The sequence below is a fragment of the Manacus candei genome, unplaced genomic scaffold (assembly GCF_025592945.1).
Source record: "Manacus candei isolate 608988 ecotype Guabito, Panama unplaced genomic scaffold, ASM2559294v1 h1tg000023l, whole genome shotgun sequence".
NCBI lineage: Eukaryota > Metazoa > Chordata > Aves > Passeriformes > Pipridae > Manacus > Manacus candei.
Window position 1 is genome coordinate 15,626,614 of NW_026138071.1, and position 25,824 is coordinate 15,652,437.

The following is a 25,824-nucleotide window of genomic DNA, read 5'->3' on the forward strand; positions in this document are numbered from 1 at the left end:
AGTATTAATTATAGACTAGATGACTTTACTCCTTCGCTGTGCTTCGACTACCAGTAGCTGTTACTGCTGAGAAAAGCAAGCCCTGGATCCCTGCATGTCATTCAGCTCTACAGTAACTCAGAACTGACCACCCCCAAAACTCCTATGGCACTGTGCAACTCTGGGAATACCCTCATTTTGAATACTACATTCTATTTTGACTTCTTTCTCTTGTAAAAAAAAAATACAACTTCGACCTGCTGAGAGCATAAACAGTAAAAACAACAGCTACTTTAAACAGCTCAGTCTGTTACATATCTGTTAATATTTCAAGAAATGAAAAAACAACCAACCAACCAAACATAAAGAAATTGTATATGCAGCAAAGACTTGAACTCAAGTCCTAATTTCATCCTCTCTGTTTTCTCAAAAGAGCACAGTATTTTTAGCCACTAGGGTGAAATAAGACAGAGAACTAGAGATGTTTAAGCTGGCATTTCCTGATCAGAATGTCTGAGATCGAGTGCTTTATTTTTTAATAAATATTTTGTTTTCACAGGTACTGTTTTAATGCATTTCCATTTATTAATGATGTCATTAACAAACTTTTTAACTTGACCAGAATATCGCAGAAGTTATGGATTGATAAAAAATATGCTATTAAACCCATAACACAGGAAGGGAAGTATTACTCTAGATAAATTAAATAAACCTGTACAATTGAACCATTATGAAATATTGATTATTTTCAATAATGTGCATAGACAGTTATTGAAGAAGCATAACAATCATCAGAATTCTTTTTAGAAAACATTCCTTCAAATTAAGTTTTCATGGATTTAACACACATTGCCAAAATGCACAAATCATTTTGAAAATGAGACGTGGGCTGGGCAAAAACCCAACAGTTTAAACATATACCGCATGATGCCACTTAAATATTTTTAGATGCATGGCTTAACAAGATAGAAACCTTATTTTTTTGCAATATGAATTTATTTTCTATGCAAATGTTTTTGACTTAAAACCTTTTATTACATGAAAGGTTGCATAAATAAATTCTGTTAAATACAGAAAAAAAATTGAGACATTTTTCTTAGAAAAATGTGACAAGACTTAGGCAAAAGTGATCTATTTCCTTAGGAATGGTTTTATTTTCTGTTATAAAACAGCTCAAATATATTTCTTATGCTTTATAGAAGATGAAATATGATTTACACATGAAATGTGTAAGTTCTCATATGTCCAGCAATTGTGTTAATTTCACAAATTAAAAAAGAAAAATGTAGTTATATAGCTTCAACAACTGCATAATGTTCAACTATCACCTCTCTCTCCTACCGACCATGCCCACACTATTTCCTATTTCACCCCAGAAGACTTTCCATATTTTTCTTAGCTATTTACTGTTGAGAATTAGAGCCTTAATCAGATGATTTTGATTAATTTCTCATGCAGTCAAGGTAGACAGAGCTAGTTGGTCCACATGACTTCAGACAGAACAATTTTATACTATAGACTGCTGCAGCAACTGAGTGTTGCTTTTTTATTTTAAACTTTGTTTCCAATGAGCTTGAGCATTTCAGGCCCTGTAGTTCAAAACGTCTAAAAAGACTTGAAACAACTCTTATTTTGCTTATTTTTTATATACTAGGAAAGATGTTCCTTAAACAACTCCTTTGTAGTGCTAGAGTTGAAGTCTATGACTTTAAAATCAAATTCATAGTTAAAAAAATAAAAACCAAACTAATCATTTTCCCCCCTAAGATCCCAAGTGTAACTCACTCAGGATGTCACAATATTAAAAAACATTGTGAAAAGTAACAGAACAAGTTGACACACTTTCACATGTGACATTTAAAACAGCAACACTGGGGTTTCAATTTAAAAAATCTTAACTTAAAAAAATCAACTGAAGTATTTACTGATTTTTTTCATATTTGTATATTTGGAAGAATATACACATATAGAATGCCTGTTTGAAAATTTTTGTAAAGTTTCCTCTTGTAACATTCACACTGTAATCTGAAATTTGTTGTTTATCACCCCGGCCTCAGCATCTGGCTTTGAATTAACAAGCGAAATTAAAAAACAATGGTTTTTTTGGACTGTAAAGTTACAATTACAAATACTTAAAACTAAGTGACAAAACACCCATTTTGCTGATATCTTAATGGTTTTATTCACAAAATAAAGAGCTTTGTCTTTCCCAAGAAGAACTTAACAGAAAGACTTAATGATACAATTATAAAAAAGTGGCACAGAAAATTTGAAAAAGTCTGGTAAAATTTACAAATGCAAACTATCACTTTGTACAAAATCTTTTTTTAAAGAAAGTTCAGTAAGATTTTAAAATGCAGTCTTAACAGCTCAGAAACGTACATTTATGTCAAACTGTGGTTGGTCTTCATTTTCGCCTGTCTGGGGAATTCTCCCTTTGTCTGTCCTCGTTCCTTCTAGATTCCCTCTCCTCGTTCCTCCTGGACTCCCTCTCCTCGTTCCTCCTGGATTCCCTCTCCTCGTTCCTCCTGGACTCCCTCTCCTCGTTCCCCCTGGATTCCCTCTCCTCGTTCCTCCTGGACTCCCTCTCCTCGTTCCTCCTGGACTCCCTCTCCTCGTTCCTCCTGGACTCCCTCTCCTCGTTCCTCCTGGACTCCCTCTCCTCGTTCCTCCTGGACTCCCTCTCCTCGTTCCTCCTGGACTCCCTCTCCTCGTTCCTCCTGGACTCCCTCTCCTCGTTCCTCCTGGACTCCCTCTCCTCGTTCCTCCTGGATTCCCTCTCCTCGTCCCTCCTGGATTCCCTCTCCTCGTTCCTCCTGGATTCCCTCTCCTCGTCCCTCCTGGATTCCCTCTCCTCGTCCCTCCTGGGCTCCCTCTCCTCGTTCCTCCTGGATTCCCTCTCCTCGTCCCTCCTGGACTCCCTCACCTCGTTCCTCCTGGATTCCCTCTCCTCGTTCCTCCGGGGCTCCCTCTCCTCGTCTCTTCTGGACTCCCTGTCCTCGCCCCTCCTGGGCTCCCTCTCCTCATTCCTCCTGGGCTCCCTCTCCTCATTCCTCCTGCATTCCCTCTCCTCATTCCTCCTGCATTCCCTCTCCTCGTCTCTCCTGGACTCCCTCTCCTCGTTCCACCTGGACTCCCTCTCCTCGTTCCGCCTGGACTCCCTCTCCTCGTTCCGCCTGGATTCCCTCTCCTCGTTCCTCCTGGATTCCCTCTCCTCGTTCCACCTGGATTCCCTCTCCTCATCTCTCCTGGACTCCCTCACCTCATTCCGCCTGGATTCCCTCTCCTCGTTTCTCCTGGGCTCCTTCTCCGTGTCTCTTCTGGGCTCCCTGTCCTCGTTCCTCCTGGGCTCCCTCTCCTCGTTCCTCCTGGATTCCCTCTCCTCGTTCCTCCTGAGCTCCCTCTCCTCGTTCCTCCTGAGCTCCCTCTCCTCGTTCCTCCTGAGCTCCCTCTCCTCGTCTCTCCTGGATTCCCTCTCCTCGTTCCTCCTGGATTCCCTCTCCTCGTTCCTCCTGGATTCCCTCTCCTCGTTCCTCCTGGATTCCCTCTCCTCGTTCCTCCTGGATTCCCTCTCCTCGTTCCTCCTGGATTCCCTCTCCTCGTTCCTCCTGGATTCCCTCTCCTCGTTCCTCCTGGATTCCCACTCCTCGTTCCTCCTGGATTCCCACTCCTCGTTCCTCCTGAGCTCCCTCTCCTTGTTCACCCTGGATTCCCTCTCCTCGTCCCTCCTGGGCTCCCTCTCCTCGTTCCGCCTGGATTCCCTCTCCTCGTTCCTCCTGGGCTCCCGCTCCTCATTCCTTCTGGATTCCCTGTCCTTGTTCACCCTGGACTCCCTGTCCTCGTTCTCCCTGGGTTCCCTGTACTGGTCAGAGTAGCGGCTGTACTTCTCCCGGTGTTTCTCCGAACCATTTCTGTACCGGTCCTCTTGTTCCTCCTCTCTTGGACTCGAATCCTCATGGTCTCTCTCTCTGGATTTCGATCTTTCTCTTTTTCTACTGCGATGTCCATTATCTTTGCTCCAGTGTCTGTAATTTTCATCATCAGACAAAGAAGCTCTTCTGTCTGCTTCCTTAACTTTTGAATTACTGTGTTTATTTTCCAGATCCTTAGTTCTGTCACGGTTCCTATCTTTTCCACTATGGTAACCATCTCTGCCATTGGACTCATCTCTGTGATGATATTTTGACACATCATCTCTGTGTGATTCTCTTAAATGTCGGTGATTTCTTTCTGATTTGCTCTCAGTATCACTTCTTTCCTCTTGATGCCTCCTTCCCATTTTCTTTTCAACAGATTTCCTTTTCCTTTCTTGCTTTTTCCTGGAAACTTTATTGGATTCTCTATTTTTCTTCTGCATTCTCCTTCTTCTAGTTTTAGAAACATCTGAAATTATAACAAATTATGGGACTAAGATTGCATTTTAATTTAATATGTTTAACTTATTAAACTACAAATAAAATTGTAGAGAGCTATTTTTTTTGTCAAAAAAATTGTGTGTGCATTGTATAAGGACAAAAGTTCCAAAATAATGAACTCTTGATTTTTACCCCTTAGCTCTCTGCAAGTGATGCCTGTCTTTTGAAAACCTCCACCTGTCATCATCCTCTTGTTGACTTGATACGAAACGACCACGCATAGGCTGTAAAGTTATACATCAAAGCACTCTCAAAAATAATCTTTTTTTTGGGGGGGGGGGGGGAAGATGACCTTTCCCAGACTATCCAGTCCCAAAATCATTTACTTTTCCTGGAAAAGCTTCTCAGTCAATGGAGATTAAAAACAGCAGATGGGGAAAAATCTCCAACACTATCCTATGCGGAAATAGAGGGATGATGAAATGGCTTGAGATAATGGTACTGCAGCAATATAACAATGGCCCTCGGGCTCAGTTTTTCAGAAGTAGTGACAGCTTTGTCAACAAGATTAACTTCTGTATTTCTAAATATACAGCAATGCTCATCTCAGTGGAAGAGGCCTTACCTTTCCTGTTTGCTCTTTATTAGGGATCTCCAGATTCCACTTGACAGTATTTATCACTAACTGCCATTTAGAATAACCATTAATTCACCTTATTGTATGAACTATAGTATCACATCAGCTTTTGAAAATATCACAGCCATAAACTGACTACTACGTATAACATCTGAGTTCTACAGCAGTTTTCTAATCTCATGTCTGAACTAATGCTTTCTGACATTCTGACAAATGCAATGATGGATCAATTCAGATACATTATAATGCATTAAGTTTTTTAAACAGTGTTTTCCATACTATTTTACATCCACCAGAATGCAGAAAACCACCCAAGAAAGTAAACAGAAAAGAACCAGCTGCTTTGATAACAGATAAATTTCATCCTCTGCTGGACCTGTTTTGGTTAGAAGTACCTCCTCAGAGCAGTGCCGAGCTGAGCTAGCTGATGAAGTCCCAAACATTAACTGGCAGTAAGACAGTAACCTGCAATTTAGCTGTATACTCAATTTCTCAGTTTCTAATTAGCAGGTTTTCTATTTTTCTCTTATACACTGCACTGTTAAAACACTGAAATACTGCAGCACATTGCTCTGAAAAATGCCTTTTAACTCTTCCAAGTTATTTTACAGATTTAAAAAGCTGCAAACACAGGAAGACTTGGAGTTATAACCAGTAATGGGCCTCAACTAAGTTTACCATTAGAGTACAGTTATTTCCAATTAGTGTTTTGATCACTGTATTACAGTACACAAGAACCTGAAAAAGACAAGTGAAACCAGGTTGCAAAGGTATCAAGATTCAAATTTTAATGAATATGTTCCTGAATGGAAAAAAGGCAAGTAGGAGAAGCCATGGTCCTAAACTTTGACAAATAAGTGTTCACACTGGCAGACTGCAGACTCAGTTGGTTTGTCACTAAGGACTTCCCCCTCTGGTTCCTATCAAGCAGCTCAGCAGAGCCATCTGGCTCTGTGCTGAACCAGTGCCTCCTCTGACCCTGTTTGACTGTGCCTCCTCTAGTGCTGTCGTCATTAATGCGATTAGTGTGATGACACACAACCCAGACTCCTGTGCACTAAGACTGTGATGGAGAACTATAGTGCATTTCCAAAGCATGAGCAGTTCATACCATTTTTATTTTATAAATCAACACTTCCACTTCAAAGGCACATAATAAATCAAATTAACTTCGAATCGGCAAACCTCTGTACTGCAGGAAGTCATGCTGTGCTATCATCTGCTCATGTGTATATACTGGGGGAGACTGCACACACTAACTCATACTAGCATGTACTTTAAAGACTAAGCAGTGTTTATGACAATTCATGTCAGATAAAGGTTCTACATCACCAGGATGGTATAAGATGCTAAACGCTAATTATAATGCATAAAAATACTAAGTTGTCGGCAAAAGCTAATTCTTCCTTGGAGATTTCTTTACAGACAAAAACCTTCACAGTATCACCACACAAACTCTTCCTGAAGAAGAGGAATTAGAAATGGAGCCTCAGATGAAGAATAATATTTAAATACACTGGTAGAACTGAAGAAAGTAATTTTTGACTCACAAAGAAGCACATATTTACTGGGAAGGACACGAGTAGTATCAAGCTCACTCAGTCAAGCCAAGCAAAACAAAGTTGTGGACATGAGTCTCTACAGTTCACCAGTAAACATCCCACAGAGATATTAATAGGGAATGACTCTAATTCCTCCATTCTCCAATAAACTGAGATCATAGTAGTATGCAACAGGTATCAACTGTGTAAAAAAAGTAATCTACAAAACAATGTTTCTCAGACATTTAAGTCTCTAAAAATAGAACTCTCAATTTTTCTGAATTCCAAAATAAATTTCCATGAACAATATTTAATATTTTAAAACTAAGTTAAAAACGAATTGATTAGATTTTAAAGCAGAGAAATTAACACTGTTTATAGCCAGATTTTCCTCAAAACAAGCATATATAGAAACAGAAATAAACAGATGTAAATAAACAGAAGTAAAAGAGAAATAAATAGTTATACAGCTAGTGCTTAAGTACCTGAGTCACTGCTGCTGTCACTGCTAGATGAAGAGTCACTGCTGCTGGATGACTCTGAGCTAGTACTGCTGCTGTCAGAATCAGAATCTGAGGAAGAGTCTGTCTCTGAAGATGAAGAGGAATCCGATGACTCAACATTTTGCTTCTGTGTCATAATTAACTTCGGTGCATTTTTAAGATGCTCCCGTAATTCATCCCTAATTAGCAAAAAAAAAAATATTGTTTTTCAATTTTATTTTTTTGTTTGTAGGGGGAGGGAAGATGAAGAAAGTGAATATTAAATCAGAAGTGTTCCTCACGTTAGTCCTCCAAGGCCAATAGAAGTGAAGAAATTGATGGCAAAGCGAGTGTTTCTTGGGTTATCCCGAGGCAATAATCCCTCAAAGAACGGCTGCAGTGTCCTGATGGAAACAAACATCTAAATTAAACACCATGCCAGCTCAGCACTCTCACTGACATCAAGAAACTGAAAAAAGAAACTGTATGGATCTCCACAGGAGAGCAAGGTTTCTCTTCATGTATTTTTCAACACTTTCATTGTTTGCATCTATGATGGATCTAATCAAATGCTATTTAAAAATTTGCTCTTTTATGAAAAGCAAACTTCTTCACACACAGAATTGCTACATACTGACAGATCATGTGAAGCCCTCAAGTGACCTGTGAAATTGCAGTAGCCTGTGACAGCAAAGGATAACGTGCACTGACCGAGAAGGTCAAAGATGTATGTACCTATGTTGAAACCCCTTTATACAGGGCCTTAAGTATAGTTTCAAGTTTAAGTTTACAAGAGCTAAATCATCTACCAAATTCTTCATCATACATAGAAGAAATGCCAACTTAGAAGAAACAGCTCAAGCAATTGAAAGTAACATTGCCAGAATGCAATGCATTAAATCTCATACAGAGTTAAAAGAACGTGTTACTTAACTACACTTAAGCAATTGATCCTAGAAAACCTGTTACTAATAATTGTGTGCTTTTTTTCTAATTTTTGTCAGAAAGAGAAGCCATAGTGTCATTTAATATGCAGCTATATAGCTGACAGTATATACAAATAAATTCACACATGGAAAATTCTTACACAAAGATGAATATCATTATGGGGGGTGAGAGGGGAAGAGATATCTTGCAAACAGTCATGCACATACTTGAACCCAAAATGATGGTAATACACTCAGCTTAATATGACTCTTTGCAATGACTAAATCTATACATGAACTTACTTGAAGTACTGCAGCTACAGAACTTATTTGAACCTGAACAGAGTTTTTATCTGTACTTTTTCAGATAAAGGAGCTCATTAAATTTACAGTTTTGAAAATAAAATTTCTACTTACTCATCTTTTAATCTTGCATTTAAATTAGGAAGTCCCATATATTCACTGAGTTCCTGAAAGAATATTTTGACAAAAATTCTACTGGAGGATGTGGTAGTTTCTTCACTCAGTATTATACATTCAAGGACCTGAAAACGTTCAGAAAAATATAAACCCTTAAGTTTAAACATACATTCTTTAATTTATCTTGAAAATTTTGTTAGAAATAACAAGTAAAGACTGATTTTTATTTCTTTTTTTTTCAAAAGACCATGAATTCTATGATTCCTAGTCAAGACTGTCTTTCTCAAAAATTCTTTTCTACCACCTAGGAGTGGCTTCTAATTATATTTATGCTAGTAATTCTTTAAGGATTTCTTTAATCTACAAAAGCTCCATAAGAGAAAATCAGGTGTGTGAACTTCTGGGAAGTTAGAGATTTGGGACTTAAGTACTAAAGAGGTAAAATATTTGGACTGACTTATGTGTGCCTGAAGAACGACAATTAGACTAGGTTATGAAACAAGAATAAAATGATTTGAAAAGAGAAGTCACCCTATATTTATTTCTTCATTTTTTTAATGTTATTATATCTCAGATATAATATATTATTATATCTCAGATGTTATTATATATCTCAGAATGCAAGATTGCTTTTATTTATATGGTACTTAAATCATAATATGGCAATATTTTTAAAAGTCTTATAATTCTACACAACTTTTAATTTAATATATTAAAAGTTCAAAATTCTTTTCTAAAAGATGTACATTTTAACCAACCAATTCCAGCTGAGTTCCATAGAGTAACAGCTTAAATCAACTACTGAAAAATGGGGAGGAAGAATTATGATGCAGAAGAGGCAAAAAGAGGAGATGGAACCAACCAGAACTGTTCAACAGTGTCTGAGAAGATACTTAACATAATCCAGTTTGCTACAAGGACAAGTAGTTCCAAATTGCAGAACAAATACTAGAACTAATACATTATCTATTATTGTGGAGTACTGGAGATTAACTCTTGAAAAAGAAATCTATGACAATAGCTCTTTGTTTTTAACTTACACTCCAGGGAATTGAATCAGTGTATAGTAGATGAGCAAACATCTTGGCAACATTTCTCAGTTTGTTCGTTTCCAAACGATGAATGGTATCATATTGTTCTTTGAAAATAGCTTCAAAGGATTCCATGTATTCTTTTTTTAACATGCAGAAACGCTGAGACAAAATTGTATAATTTAAACAACCAGATTAAACAAAATACTAAATATGCAAATAATCTACATGTAAGTGACCTAATAGTGTGAATATTTACTGCAAAATTTCCTTTTTAAATAACCCTTGGAGGAAGAGAAAACACATTCAAATGGATATATTTTATTGCTTTAAGCAGTTGTCAGAACAAGAAACTCATCTGAATTGCAAAGTAGTAATTATAAATTTTGAACTACAGCAAATTATCCAGCAATTTGTTTTACTTCTATACATCCAGTATTTTCAACAGATATAACCCCACTTTTTTCATGACATTACTGAATGACTATTTCAATTTAGAGAAGCAGCAGGAAACACAGAGGTTAAGACATTTTGGATCTATACATTCCAAAGAATACGGAAATAAAATTTTATATTCATCTGAACATGCAGATTTGTTAGTGCTTTGTAACTGATTGTCAGCAGATGGATTTCCTCAAGTACTGGATCACAAATACAGGTGAGAAAAAACACTCTCTTTCAGCATAACTTGCCCCCTTTAGAATACAAGTATTTAATCTTAACTCTTCAGATCTGTCAATATTATTGATAAGAAAAACCTAAGTAAGAAATCACTGCAACTAAATCAGCAGTTAGTTACACAAAAACAGAGAGTTAACTGTTAATTGAAAAGCAAACAAAACACTCACAGGCCCTGGACAGTAAGTATTCAATCTTGCGCTCTAAATTAGTCCTACTAAGCAGTTCTGAAAGAAGTGGTAAATGACAAGTCTCCAAAATTAATATTCGGCACTGTGAAAAGGCTATTTTCTGGTAACTCATAATACTTTTGTCTTTTTAGTACCATTTCTTTGCCACTGATTTATTTTTTTATCATAATGAGAAAAAAAAGGAAGGTAAAATAAGCAACATTATAAAGAGAAAATGAGTTCTCTCATTCTGCATTCACTATGCTTATTAAAATCAAAACGTTAATTGAATCCACCAACACAATTAACTAACGTAAGCATTTTCAGAATGATAAAAAGGCTATTAGTTTTATTTATCCATTAAAACTTAAGTTTGACACACAAAAAGTAAACCAATGAAATTTTCTATCATAAAGTGTAAAATTTTAAAACAGAACTCACCCCAGCCAGTAACCCAAAGAATTTCTCATATGTTCTTTGCTGAGCACAGCAGTCAAGTATCATATTGCAGAGTTCTTTCTGGGTTATGGAAAAAAAAATATTTCTTTAGGTAAATTCACTGTAGCAGCAAAAAACCCATCACTAAGTACCAAATAATTGAAGAAAACCTTACACAAGTACGAGTTCTGAAACGAGCATTTACATAAAACTTCATTGGTGACACCAGTAGTTTTGTGAGTTCCTCTGGGATGTGAATATGAACTTTTGCCCTTCAAATTTCCTCTAACACACTGTGTATCTAATAAAAAAAAAGTCAGAACTCATTTACAAACTGACTTTACCACAGTGAAAAAAGGAGATATAAGATAAAAGGTAAGGTTTTGAGGGCTTTTTTGGTGGTTTTGTTTTTGTTTGTGTGTTGCTTGGTTTTTTTGGGTTTGTTTTTGGGGTTTTTGGTTCGTTTTAAATAGCACCGATTCCTGCATTTATGGAAAATGAAAACTCTTCACAACTTTCAAATGTCAAAATGGCTTACAGACAAGCCATTTGAAAACGCCATGTGCATGGTTAGCAGTGTTATTTCCAAAATCAGAAGTATCTGTAGTTTTTGGTATATACTAATACCTTTAACTACTCAACCATCGTTTTCCTGACAAGCTTCTGCAAGCAAAAGGCTGCATGACAGTGCAATTGCTTCAGTCCTGAGGGTGATGTTCAGAAAGACTAAACTCAACCCCGGGAGGTGAACATGCCTAGACTTACTCTATAACAAAGAGAACAAGAGGAACTTTTCTAAAGCAGCTGTTTTAGGCTCATATTCAGAATCACCCTTTAGAAAAGCATCTCTCCTTGCCTAGGAAGAAGCAGAGGAAGCCTAGCTAGATTAGTCTCCCAAAACTTTTGTGCATCCCCCATTATCGACAGCCTGCCTTTCATTTTCCCGTCTCCATGGTGAACACAGATGTAAGCAACAGAAGATGCTCTCCTTCCCTTACACCAGCTACCTGGAACAGTTAGTCCAGTCTTTCTGGAACACAGACTGACTGTCTCCCTTTCTCCTTGTCTCCCAATACTATCACCCCAAGATCAGTATCGAATCAACCTCCGGCAGCTTCCTCCTCCTCTTCTTTCACAGGCCCCAAACCAAGAACCAGAGGGAAACACACGGATGGATTCTGCTCTGTACCCTCCCCTCTAGGACCAGCACCCTCCACTGGTTGAGAGCAGGGAGCCAGGCAAGTAAGCCTACGTGAGTTTAAAACCAAACTTATTCCCCTACTATGTAAGTTACAGATTGTAATACAGCTAGGAATTGGTTTAGGGCACATTTGGAAACATTAAGAAAAGTGAAAATATATAAATTAACAGCCATGAAATACACAATGCTTGAACTGCATTGCAGTTTTTCCCCATTCCCTTTTTTTTCTATTACTATTTTCTCATTAAGACCAATTCCATAGCATAATCCAATTTATGACACTTCCAAATATGTTTATGGCTGTCAGTCATGTATCTTTCATTATTAATTTAATTTATCTTTACACTAATATTAACGTTCCCATAGAAAAGGATGATTTCAAGTGTTTTGTTCTCACACCAATTTACTATAGCATATACTAGATTTCATATTCTCCCACTTGTGCCACTCTTCCAAGCATATATTCAGAAGAAACATTTTTGCCCATCATAAAAACTCGAAACAAATAAAAGGCCAACCATGCTGAACAAGAAAAAAAAAATTACTCCCCCAAATAAAAAGGCAGTAATGTACCAAATAAACTTACAGATGTGTTTGAAGGCATTCCTTTTAACACTGTCACACTCTGTTAGTGTGATGTATTAAAATGCATATCAATTTTTTATATTATCCCATTTTATAGGATTGCTGCAGTTAATCAGTTTTTAAACAATAAAAAGGGTAAAGTGCTGATGTCACTGTTAATAACATCAGGAAGACTTGAAAAACAAATTACTTTTCTTCCTCATCTTAAATGCAATTATAACATTGGTATCCCCTGTGGTTTACAGTAATTAAATATTTTAACATTTTAATTAAATATTACAAAGATTTCTAGGAGGGTATCTTGAATAATCACATGCATGAAAATAGATTTGCCCATAAAGACATCCTTGCTAGTGTTATCTAAACAACTCAAGGCTAAGTTTAGGGTAACTGTCTTCCAGATTTAAAATTAACAAACTTTACAATTATTTAATTATTTTTTTGAGAGATGTGACAAGTTCAGATGGCAATTCCATCTTAATTTCCAGCTTCAAAGGCTAGTTAACTCATTTCTGTACTCCCAATGATGTTTATGGCAGGAAGAGCCTGTGTTATTTAGCCCATCAGTTGTTTTGAAGAACAGAATGAATTTGTTCCCCAATTTTACAGGCAATTCATATATTGTGTTGTTCAACAATTTTCATTCAATACTCAGCAAGTGATTCCTCAGCTTAGTTAAGAAAGTATGTATAGCTATCCAGTCATGAAATAAACCACTTCAAAAATACCTGTCATCTCATACAGATGGTGAACGATCTTTTGTGAAGATCTTGAATTTATCACTGTATCATGAATAACAACAACACTTCCCAAAACTGCTAAGAGAGAAGATAAAGAGAAAAGCTCCCTCTAAATGCACTACACTTCTCACACTTCTCCCTAAACATTTCCAACTAGCTCTTACCCAAACAGAGCAATGGTTTAGATGAACCTTGGTTCCACCTAACATGGCAACTATCATCATACATTTGAAGATGTTAAAGGGTAAGCCAGGAAAAGACAAAAACACCGGACTTGTTTTTTTTCCCCAGTTTTACCATTTTAAAAACAAGCACACCCTGCCCAGTCTATATGCTCTCAGCTTCACCCAAAGGCTATGTTCACTGCAGACAGAGAGCCAGAGTAACTCAGCTTTCTCACTCCCTTCTGATCATGGGTTACTTTTTACAGTTAGTACTTCCCCCCGTCATCTCCCCTCCATCTTTCTCCCCTCATTTTTTACAATTTCTTTAAGATTTGCATTCAGCTAAGACTGGAATTTTGGAGCTGCCCCACAGGCTGAGGAGACCTCCTTCATGAGTAGTCTCTACTCCCCCCCCAGCCAGCAGGGATACCATCTGCAGCTCCCCTCCCTTGCCAGCCCCACGGCTCTGTTCCATCCATTGCATACACAAACTGAAACCACCACGAGACATCCCCACCCAGTAAGCTAACACAGCTTCTTAAAATAGAAAACTATCAATGCAAACCCTTGGTTTCTAGGAGTTTCTTCATAAAACTAAAGGAATTAATTTGCTGGGAGCAAACCTAGTGAAGGACATAGGTTCATTTAAATCAACGTGAAACTGGAATTATGTGAAATGAGTGCCTTGCATTTTATATACGTGCACTGTTTTTACAGACTCTAAATTTTTCCTTTTTTCTCTTTTATTTCACTGAAGTGTATTTAACTTCCTCTGACTACCCTAAAGCTTTGCTTACTGCTGCATATTTTAATATGGGTAACAACCACACAGGCCTATTTTTTCCAGCATCTCTGCTCTTTTTCTTCCTTATTTGTCAAATTACCACAGGGTGCCAAGGCTGGCAAAGCTACAGAAGGTGTTCCAGTAGCAGGTGGCCTCTCCGCATACTACATGCAGTGCTTTTGGCAGCTACTACACTGTCTCCAGGTCTGTCCCATGGTCAGCTAACAGTCTTCCTCAACTTTTGTCCCTTTATTTACCATTTTTTACCCCAACTTGTTCTATGTTTAGAGCAACATATGCTTAAAGCTGAATATGGTAATCAAAAATCTTGCATAAATCAGACTTAACATTTTACACAGGAATCATTAACTGGATATAAGCATAGATATATACTTTTCATTCATGCTGCTACAAGTCTGCAACACACAAACGAGTCTGGTGAAATAATACATAAAAGCCCCACAGTATTTCTTTCTTTCCACCAGAAGGCTACACAAGCAAAACTTCATTTTAAGTGATTTCACTAAGGTAATCTGAGTAATTTCATCCCCTTAGGTTAAATACATGCATACATACATGCTTCGAAGATCAAAGTCTAGTCAGAATTCTAGCTAATGCCTGCTATCAGTAACACACAAATACAAGCTTATTCTATACGGATTCTATATCTTGATTTTCTCTAACATCAACATATACCACAATATGGTTTGTACATGCTTTTTTCTTAATTGATAAATTATGAAAATTCAGATTGATTCTACATCTTAGGCACATGAAAAGTCCTGCTTCAGAAGACAGGAAATCTACCTGAGGATGAGCACCTTTTACAGGCAGTAGCAACTCTGTGAACTAATCATGGTGCAGATGTCAAACCTACCAGTTGCAATACCCTCCAAATTAGAAAGGAAAGCAATGAATCTAAGAAATCATTCATTTGACCTGAACAGAATTATCAGCTTTAGACCATCCCAGTCTACACCAGTTTCCTGAACAACATTTTCACTGAATGTCAAGGTAGAGTACTTCTGTCATCTTCAAGACTCAAAGCATAAATAACACAAGAGACACTGACACTCCCACCCCTCCAACTAGGGTTGCTTTGAGCAAGTGACACCATCCTGTAAAAATGAAGATGTGTCAGATGCACACATAATTCTTTCAAAAAGGCTGTGCCTACAATAATTTTTCTCATTTCAAGTAAAAAAAAAAAATCACATGACCCATTACTTTTGTCTGGGATACCAGATTGAGGGGCAGATACAGAAGAGGCTCTAACTTGAGCGAAGTTTCAAGCACTGCTGTATACAAATTTAGTTCTTATCACAAGTAAAAAAATGAAGAAAAGCCTAAAAGCCAAACCCTTTTAGACATGCTTTCAAAGAGCAAGAACAATGTATGGTTGGTTTAATTTTTTGGTTGTCCCCACCACCCTTGAGGGAGACTGGGCAACAAGTCATGACATTTCCATCTTAAAAAAAGGAAAGAAAAAAGGAAAAAAATCCCCTATATTCCTAATGTATGTTTTCTTAAAGAAGGATCAATTCTACATCTAAGCAGTTGTCACTCTGGCATATTCTTTTATTGCTGTGAGGAAACTCAACTCTTTGGGGTTTTTTTTAACTAAAAATGCCAGAAACTGAAATGTAGTCCCTCCAAGACCAGAGGCAACAAAAATCTGTTCAGGGTAAGCATAATGTTAAAAGCCTATTTCTGACATTTCAGTAGGGCTTGTTTGTTTGCTTTCCTCATAGTTCAGAAGTCAGAACAACTGATAATACCATACTCCAACCACAGTTTTAATTTATTTAAATTTTCTTCTTTAGTAATGCATGGGATTAATGTAGCTTTAACACAGATAATAACAGTACCTTTTAAAAAAAGAGAAATAGTGTTCTGTGCCAAGATTGAGCATATGTCCAAAAAAGCAACTGCAAGGCTTGTTTAGAACAGCTTCTCATAGGCTGTAGTACAAATTACAACAAAGCTTTTCAACTTTCGATCTGCAGGTTTCAGTTGGGTCTAAGTAACATGAATAAAAGCAAACCTACTCCTAGAAAATTTACTTAGAAAAGAAAGAATTTCAACTCTTTGAATGTCTTTCCTCCTTAAAAAAAATAATCAGAGGACTGTTGACATCCCCCTCAGCAGCTGGTACTAAACTGCAATGCCAAAAAGCAGTATTATGTTGTTCTAGTCTGTAGATTATCCATTTGAACCTTAATCCTCTTTCTGCAAGTCAGAACTGTGAGACAGATCCATTACTGGTATTAAGCACACAAATGCTTGTGTTGTACAGCAGTTAATGAAGCTTTCAGTAAAACAGACCAAAAAAAGAAAAAAGTGCTTTATGACTAAAAAAGTAATAGTAAAGAATCATAGAATCACTAAGGTTGGAAAATACCTCTAAGATCATCAAGTCCAACCATTAACCCAGCACCATCATGTTCTCCACTAGATCACATCCTCAAGTGCCACATAAACCCATCTTTTGAACACTTCCAGGGATGGTGATTCTACCACTTCCCTGGGCAGTCTGTTTCAATAACTGACCAACCTTTCTTCTTTACTGAAGAAATTGTTCCTAACACCTAATTTAAACCTCCCCTGGTGGAACTTGAGGCCATTTCTTCTGGTCCTGTCCCACCTTGCTGCAACCTCCTTTTGGGTACTTGTAGAAAGTGGTAAGGTCCTCTTTGACCTCCTCCAGACTAAACAACTCCAGCTCCCTCAGCCACCCACAGCACTCAAGGTGCTGAGTACACTCATCAGTGCTGAGTACAGGGGGACAATCACTTCCCTGGTTCTGCTGGCCACTCTATTGCTGATACAGGCCAAGATGCCATTGGTCTTGGCCACCTGGGCACATGCTGGTTCACATCCAGCCAGCTGTTGACCAGCACCCCCAGGTCCTTTTTTCCTGGGCAGCTCTCCAGCCACTCTTCCCCCAGCCTGTCATGCTGCCTGGGGTTGTTGTGACAAGTACAGGACTTGTCACTTTGACTTATTGAACCTCACACTGTTGACCTTGGCCCATCCATCCAGCGTGTCCAGATCCCTCTGCCTTCCTGCCCTCCTGCCTCCAGATCAACCCCCCCCCCAACTTGGTGTCATCTGCAAACTTAGTAATGGTTTATTTTGATAATGAAGACAGTGGGAATCGATTCAATAAAGGTTTCAATATGAAGATACTAGCTTGAAAGAATAAAAAATTATTTTCCTAGTTTAAAAACTGGCAGTTAATTCAAACAAACTTCCTCCTGAGTGCATTCAGGTTTTTTTATCCACATGGACAGACTTGAGCCTCATAAATCCTTGAATAATTTTATTGCCTATAACTGCTTGTTCATTCTGCTCTCACAATGATCAGGAAGCATCTTCTTTGTTTCTTTTTGCCCCCAAAAAGGAGCTTAGTTCTATACAATGAGCAAGTCAAAGCTCTCTCATCTTTGATCCAATGAGATGGAGAGTAATTATGATTATTAGAGAAAAAAAGAAATCAGCACAAAGAAGAGGCCTCATATGATAAGAAGATGCAGTTTTGCAACAGTTTTGGACCTTGAATTGCAGTAATTCCTAAAACTAGTACTGAATAGTAGGTTGATACTAATTGGGGTTTTCTTCCTTCCCCTATGAAATTTATTTTTTCTGAGCAGATTTTGCCCACAGAAGTTCAGAGTTGACAGAGACTGCCAGGAAATTAAATACCAGTTCTCTAAGCACCCCACCATCTCAGTTCTTAGCTTACTTCCATGTGAATTGCTTAATAACAAAATAGAACAAGAACTGAAAAACTCATAGGCAAACCAGTTCTCAAAGAACACCTAACCATAGGCCAGATCTCCCCTCACTAGTGTCATACTAATAAGGTTAGTTACTACATACATTGTTTCAAATAAAACAGAACAGTAATTACAGCCACAAGGAAATTACCAGCTCTCTCCAGTGCAACTCCCATGATGATAGCTTACAGTTGACTGAAAAGCTGTTTATAAAATTAGATGGGTATTTACATTCTACCAATATCAAATATAAGTACCAGACGAAGAACAATTTCCTTTACTTGAAAACATACCAATTGTATTGATCTTACAGAGTCTGAAAACAAAACAGTTCATATCTGATACTTTACAAGATTACAGCAAAGCAATCATACTCAAAACTGCTTTAATTCAGTACACTGTTTATTCAAAGAAGACTGTGAAAGCAACAAAACAACACACTCTTTTAGCACTATGCTAAATTTCAAACCCCACTGATAAAGTCTACAGTTGTCTGCAAATATCTTCAACCCCATCTTCTTTCAGAGACAGAACTCTCAGAGTGACTGCCATGATGCAATACTCTTGTCATAGCATAAAAGTTTCAACAGTCCAAACAACAGACCTTTTCAAACAGGCTACAAGCAAACATGTGAGTTGCTTGACAGAAAAGAGCAAATGCATAAGACAAATTGCTTATGAAATATGTGTCAGTCTATTTGCTCTAAAGGTTGTGAAATTCATTTTGAGGAACAGTTGTAAGGAATCAGTCTCACTCCTCTGGTTGCTATACAGACTAGGTCCCAGAACATGAGCAAGGATTTCAGACACTACCACAGTACTGTTTCTTAATAATGTTAATAACAAAAGAGAGTAAGAAGCAAGGCTTACAGTCTGACTTTCAGGGAAGTCCATCTTCAGTAGCTTGTGAGCACATTCTTCAAAGTCTAAGCTGAATAGAAAAAATGCTTCTCATTATCTGTGCAATATATGCCATGCTAAAAACATTTCAGAGTTATATTAAGATTGATTGTTGGTGCTGAAACTTCAACTATTTGGAAATGAAGTATCTCAGCTGTTTAACTTGCTGGATTTTTATTGTTGTTGTGGGGGGTTTTAATAAACATTTCTATTTTCTGAGTTTGTATCTGAAAATTAATCTAAACTGATTACATTTGCAAACCATCTGAGAACAAGATGACTCAAGTTATTATTATTACATCATCTTACAGAACTACATAAAACATAAAAAAGCAGGAGCTCATTTTGCACATCCTGAAACACTCTGAAATGCAAGCACTGCACATAAGATCCAAAAGCAGTATATACCACACTCTCCTCTTTACACTCCTGTTCTGAAAGCCTTTAGCTACCACCAATACGCCCTCCCACCCAAGTAAAAGATGAACAAACTTCAGTATGGTTAGAAACTATTTAACAGCCACTTTGAGAAACATAAGAGCCTTTCATACCTCTCAGTATGGTATTAATTCACATGTCTAATGATCAACACCACAACTACATTATCACACTCCTCATGCAAGTTCAGAACCTGCAGAGTATTATGAGCCATGCCTACTTTTAATGATGGAATTCAGTGGCATGCAACAGGTCAATGCCCCCTCTCATCCCGATGAGACAGGAGCTATACAACCATGTTTTGATCATTTGTGCCACATACTGCAAGGGGATTTCATTCTCAAGACAACTTCAAACAGTACACTTCAGGGTTGGTATCTGTATACTTATTTTCCAAGCAATGCAGATGTTAATGGGCCTAAGGAGAACCACACTGCAGAACTCCTCTCAGAAGTGGAGAAAATGTACAGCATTTCTAAGTGTGTCCGCGTAATTTTTTTCATAAATTCTTAAAATGCTGTATAATCTAAAGATCAATGACTTTCATTCACTGAGAAAATTCTGATTACAGCAATAGTCACAGAAAAGTCCCAGTTCACTACTCAAAACATTTTGAAACAAGCAAGATTTATCTTAGAAAGAGAATTTGGGTATCCATTTGTCAAAACAGTCTGCTTTACACAGTCAGGTCAGGCTCCATAATGAACACTTCCCTACTTTGTTAGTTTTTTTTTTTTAAATTTCATATTAAGAACGAATTTTAAAAGAAAGAAAATTAGAGTTCACCCATTTCAAAAGAACTACAGCTATAGGTGTACAAATCATATTCTATTTACCTTGACTGAATAGCAAGATAAATTGTACGACGGAATGAGACCAGGTTAATTTCTGTTTTGTCGTGAACAGTAACTTTCTGGCCTGGAAAAGAAAAACATGGTTTTGTAAAGAACAAAAGATACATGTAAAGATACATGTAGCAACCTTTTAGCAGAGCTCTATTTATCGTTTACTACATCTGTAGTGCGGTATTTTTCTAGAAATATATAGGGCTGCTTATCATGTTTACGTATTTTTTTAATCTTTATTTTTACAGATAAGGAAAAAAATCGTTATTTGCTTCATCTGTAACTAACAGGAATATTTAAATATTGTTTTAACAGGATAATTCTACTTTTAAATTCTTCTTTTAAAGACTTTTCGGTGACTTAATCACTGCAACCTCTGGATATAACATTTCTTGTCCACATTATAAGCAACCTGTTTTCTGCACAATTTAGCTATACAATGCTTTATGTTGCACCCCTGATTTTAAAAGGCAATTCTTAGTTTCTATTATGTGTAGGATCTATGTTACATCATTTTGCAAAGTTCTGTTTTGTCCTGCAGTAAGTGTAGAAAAATCCGCTCTGAACCAAACCATTCTGTGAACACTCATTTGTAAGGTATTCACTATTCCTTCAGTCTTTTGAAGTTTGAAGCATAAATGATGAAAAGTTATGTCAATGATCACACTTTTCATCAGCCTGGAAGCTCTGCTCTTCTGTGAAATACCCCGGCAAACTAGTAAGGAAATCCATTACTGTTATTCCACAAGAACAATACTTGACTGGCTTTTCAATTACTCATGCAGTCTGCACAAACATTGTTTGCAAGGCTTTTCTCACAGAAAATTGATACTGTCAAGAATAACAGGGCAAAGTTGCTTTTCTGTTTCTGCCTGTGTTTAATGTTTTAAGACAATTACTTTTATACTGTTTGCTCGTAAACACTTAGATCTGAGAATAAGATGAAAACATCCCTTAACATTTGAACATCTTAGTTTTGCAAAACAGCTAAGAAGGTAAGCTTTCCCATTTCATCTACAATAAATCACCAGTAAGGTGCCAGTTATACACTTACCATCTTCACCCTCCTCTTCATCTTCATCTTCATCTTCCTCACTACTTCCAGCTTCTTGATCTCCTTCAGATTCACTGTCACCTTCATCAAGAATTTCTGAAAGAAGAGTATCCCATATTATTAAGGAATATAGACCATAATATTTTCATTACAAAAAAATCCCTGATCCAACACCTAAAAGAGGGAAAGGATCTCTCAGGTGGAGAACGTGGCACAAGCAAAAAAAAAATAGGTATGTCATAATTAAAGGAAAACACCACTGGAGAAACAATACTGAATAGCAGGAACACAATGATGAACTGAATGACAGTTGTCTAGGACAGAAATATCCCCCACTGTTAAATAATAAGGCTGGCAACAACAGTGGGATAAGTAAATGCCATAGATAAGTAAGTACATAAATATCACATATAAAATGTGAAATATATAGACACAAATATCCCTACCTTTCTTCAGTGTCTTGTATTTCTCCTCATTTTCCATAAAGTTTGGATCCATCTTGAAAACATCTTTAGAACAAAAGAGAATCTTTATTTAAAATACAAATTGAAGAAAGCAATGAACTTTTAATCTTGATTTTGTTTTCTCAGGGAATGCAGTCACAGAATTATCTTCCATTTCTAACTTACTAAGAACATCCTCTGGGTTGTAGTCATCTTCTAATGGCAACATATGAGTAAACTGATCCTCCTCTTCGACTAGATCTAATCCCTCTGGAATAATTGGATGATCCTTGAAGCCATCCTTCCGTACAGCAAACATGACTTCTATCATATACTGAACACGCATATCAATTTTAGATTCATGCAGAATGTGTCGAAGACGGTCAAAGATTGCTTTGGAAAAGAAAGAAATGTAAATATGAAAAGGATTTACTAAATACAAATGACAAAAGGACATGTTTTGGCTAACTATACTTACCATTGATACCTCTAGGAGAAACTTCTGTTAATTTGAGCCCACTCTCTTTAATAAATCCAATTGCTACTTCAATACTGTCATCAGTAGGCCTTTCAAGAAGCAAGGTGAGCATTTCCAAACATAAAACCTCATGAGCCTACGAAAGGAATATCAGCAAATAATTAGAATGCACAATGTTACACTATCATCACAGTGATTTACTTGACAGATCTGTACAGCCTTTGAGGATGTCACAACACACTAATCACACACACAAGGCAACAGCAGCGGGACAAAGCTGCTTAAGAGGAAGTCCAAATTTCAAATAGTTTTACCACCTCTATTTACACCAACTTCATAGTAAATGTGACTCTGCTATTGAACAAGCAAGCAATGAAAAACATTTTGCCATTAAGAAAATAATAGAATGCATTTCCAAGAAGCAAATAAACCAGCACTTGCATTATGGAAACTAGTTCCAAGTGCATTTTGTCTATAAATAAATCAGTTCTTCCAGGATTAGGCATATAAGCAAATGGCACATCTTGGATTAGCTTCCTCTTTACCAAAATGCTATACATTCCCTAAGTATTCCTGAAACACTGCTTCTTGCCATTATTTAAAATGGAGTATCCTGATTTATCACACATAAACAAAGTGCATAGAGCTGGACATAAATTTGGTTTAGATGTAACCGAGTCCAGTTCTGCTTACACAAATTGTTGCAAGAAAATTCTGTTTAAGATCTGTGGGATAGAGCCTCAGACGATCCTTGCTTTGCATCAAGACTTGTCTGAATAGTAGCCCAAACGCATATATGAAATCTAGGGAAGCTGTGGAGCGTAAGTGTAATGATAAGTGATGATAACTGCACAAACAATGACCAACGTCTTTTCTAAAGAGGTCCTAACAACTTAAGGTAGGCACCACACTCAGGTTTTCAGGAACCGTTAGAGCAGGGATTGCATCTTCACTTAGGCTATTGCTGCCTTAAAATTAAAAATTAGCCATATATGGTTTGGATTGAATAGAAACATAAAGCAACATACCACATTCTGATTCATCAAATGTGCGACAAACTTTGAAGATGTTAGACAGAGTTGCTGCAAAAGAAATAAACCAGGAAATTTTAACATACAGAAAAAAAGACTTAACTCAGACACACTATAGATTTGTGCATCTCACAATAAAATTAAGTCATGAGTTGTTTGCAATCAGGAGTGTAGGCTTTCAAAAAGAAAAAAACCCAAAAAACTATCACAGTATCAACCCAGAATAGGTTGTCAAAGTTTCAAGGTACTCTAATACTACTAAACGTACTAAAGACTGGTCTCAACTGGTCTTAGTTGTGTTCCTTTCAAGTACATAATTTGACCACACTTGACAGACAGTTAACACAGCAGAAGGACAAGTTTCAGCACGTTGCTTCTTCACGTTTTACATACCTTGTCATTTCTGCGATATCCTTTGCGAAAATTCAGTATCAACCTCTTGAGAATCAATTCACCAATATTTGGAAACTTTGAATTGATAATTGCCACAAGAGCTGCGTAAACATGAGTAAATATCGGAGAGGCACTCTGAGCTTGCAAAATGGATCTAGACAGCAATCCCCTGTAAAAATAGGTAAGTTTTAAGATTTTTCTGGTAATAAGACATGTAGTTTTTTTATTGAAATGGTGTTCAGCCAAAGTAAAGAATAACAAGTACCTATCACATAAAATAGTATTGTGCAGTTGGAATAGTTGGAAGATACCAAATGGTCATTTTCAAAATGTTGTTTATCATGGCATAAATGCAGTTTGGCAAAACATGTTGTCCAAATCTGCCTGAACTCAAAAATTCTTAAAATGGTACCTTATCTTCCATTAAATATTGTTTACTTAGAAATACATTTGAAAATGCTAAGCATGCAAACAGCCATCCTGTATCCTGCAACTTAGGCTGATTATAAAAGACTACTATTTAGAGTCTAAATAAATGTAAACACAGGGCTCATGAGAATAGTTCTTTTATTACTCTAATGATCTCTCTTACATTTATTATCAAGACTGAAGTCTGAAAAGAATCTGCGACTTATTTTTCCTCCCCCTCTCAATTTTGCTTTTTGTAATGCTTAGGAGCACACACAGTTTGACTTTTGCTGTATTACTCCATTACAAATAGGTGAGGGGGGGGTAAAGAGCCCTCCAAATGTGAATGTTCAAAGTACACACTGGAATCCAGCTATCTTATCTTCTCTGTGGCCTACTGAAATCCTCATAAAAACCTCCTACATGGTACTAAATACGAACAGCCTAGGGACTTCCTACTTACTTTGGAATTGACCAAGGGAATAGCACTCATACTAGTGCACAGAAGCAGAATATTTCCACTTTGAAATGAGTAGTTATGTCTTTCTTACAAACTGAAACTGGTCTGTTTCAGTTCTTATTTATCCTCAACTTAAAAACTCAGAAAACTACTTGACAGCTAGGCAAAACTTCATGTCATTACTTTTATATGCACCTTTGTGCAAATCTGGAAGTCAGACTTCAGTGTAAGACGGAGGAAGTGCTGCCGTTTCCCATCTACGTTACTTTGATATTTATGAACCACACACAAAAACTTCCACAGATAAGTATATTCTACAAACATTCAATAAGCTTATTTCTAAATGAAAATACTATTGCTTGTATGAAAATTATGTTTCGGGGACATGAAATGTGGGCAAGTAAAAAGCAGTCCTACAAATCCCTGAGATTCATTATTATTTTTAAAAGGAATGACATTCAGGAACTACTTGTTCACTCTCTAGATTTTACTTAATTCTTGTGTTGGTAGTTTGGTTTTGTTTGTTTAAATGGTAGCCAACCTAAGAAACCCATGCTCCTTTAGATTTGCAGATTTAACCCCCAATGACATCAAAATTAATGCAAGGAAAGTCATCACACAATAGTTGCATGATCACCATGACCTAGTACCGAGTTCAGGTAGCATAATCATCTTTTCTCTACATTACAACAATAAACAACATAGGCAGGTAACTGTAGTAAAAGTTGTATTGCTAAATACTGACTACAAATATTATTTGTCCCAGAGAAAAAAAAATCCAGCACTAAAAAAATAAACAGCCAGTAACAATCATAAATTACAAGCCAAGTAAAATACACAGGGAAAACCTTTAAGAAAAGGTTGCACTGTTTTATTTCACCAAGCATTCAATCCCTTTCCCAAGTAAGGGACTATTCTGCATAGGACAATATAGCCTAAGGGTAATTTTAAAATCTGAGCAGACCCCATACACTACACATAGCACACACCGTGAGGTTCACGTGAACACTACACATAGTACCAGAAAAGCAAAAGAAATATTTTAAAATACAAAGACTTACCTTCCCCTAACAATATTTTCCTGAAGCAGCTCATGAATGATGTTTTCTATATTAGAAACGTTCACTTTATTGACAAGACCATTGATTGACTTCTTCAAGGCTTCCCAACTCATCCTCTGATATGCCAAGCTATTACAAAGGCATCACAAATTATTAAAGCATAAATTTTAAGTAGCACTGAGTAAATTTTTATATACATATACATATATAAAACTTACATTCACATTTTCATTTAATCAGTAAAACAGGTAAGAAATATTCACTGCATAAATGTGAAGATTAGTTCACACCTATACATTTAACTACTAGAAAAATCGCTGATATACCAAAATGTAATACCAACTCAGTATGTTCAGCTTTCTATGCTGTTCCAAAAAATCCCTAGCTACATTCTGTATCCCAC

The 25,824-nt window shown here is 36.9% G+C and overlaps 1 protein-coding gene across 49 annotated transcripts in view; it reads right to left on the reverse strand.

Moving 5' to 3' along the window:
* Positions 1-340: 340 nt before the first annotated feature.
* CWC22 (CWC22 spliceosome associated protein homolog) overlaps positions 341-25,824 on the reverse strand; it is a 30,713-nt gene continuing 5,229 nt past the window's right edge. For 2 of the 49 annotated variants that reach the window (XM_051786672.1, XM_051786671.1), the window contains exons 6-22: positions 25,422-25,550; positions 23,493-23,661; positions 23,097-23,150; positions 22,069-22,204; positions 21,777-21,983; positions 21,594-21,656; positions 21,148-21,243; positions 20,085-20,166; positions 18,781-18,841; positions 10,661-10,738; positions 9,381-9,533; positions 8,338-8,465; positions 7,297-7,398; positions 6,998-7,194; positions 3,242-4,362; positions 2,906-3,097; positions 373-2,857 (exon numbers count right to left, since the gene is read on the reverse strand). In XM_051786672.1, the coding sequence (XP_051642632.1) occupies positions 2,387-2,857; positions 2,906-3,097; positions 3,242-4,362; positions 6,998-7,194; positions 7,297-7,398; positions 8,338-8,465; positions 9,381-9,533; positions 10,661-10,738; positions 18,781-18,841; positions 20,085-20,166; positions 21,148-21,243; positions 21,594-21,656; positions 21,777-21,983; positions 22,069-22,204; positions 23,097-23,150; positions 23,493-23,661; positions 25,422-25,550 (3,439 nt within the window). In that variant the 3' untranslated portion in view covers positions 373-2,386. The other 47 variants (XM_051786689.1, XM_051786683.1, XM_051786676.1 and 44 more) reach the window with 47 other exon arrangements.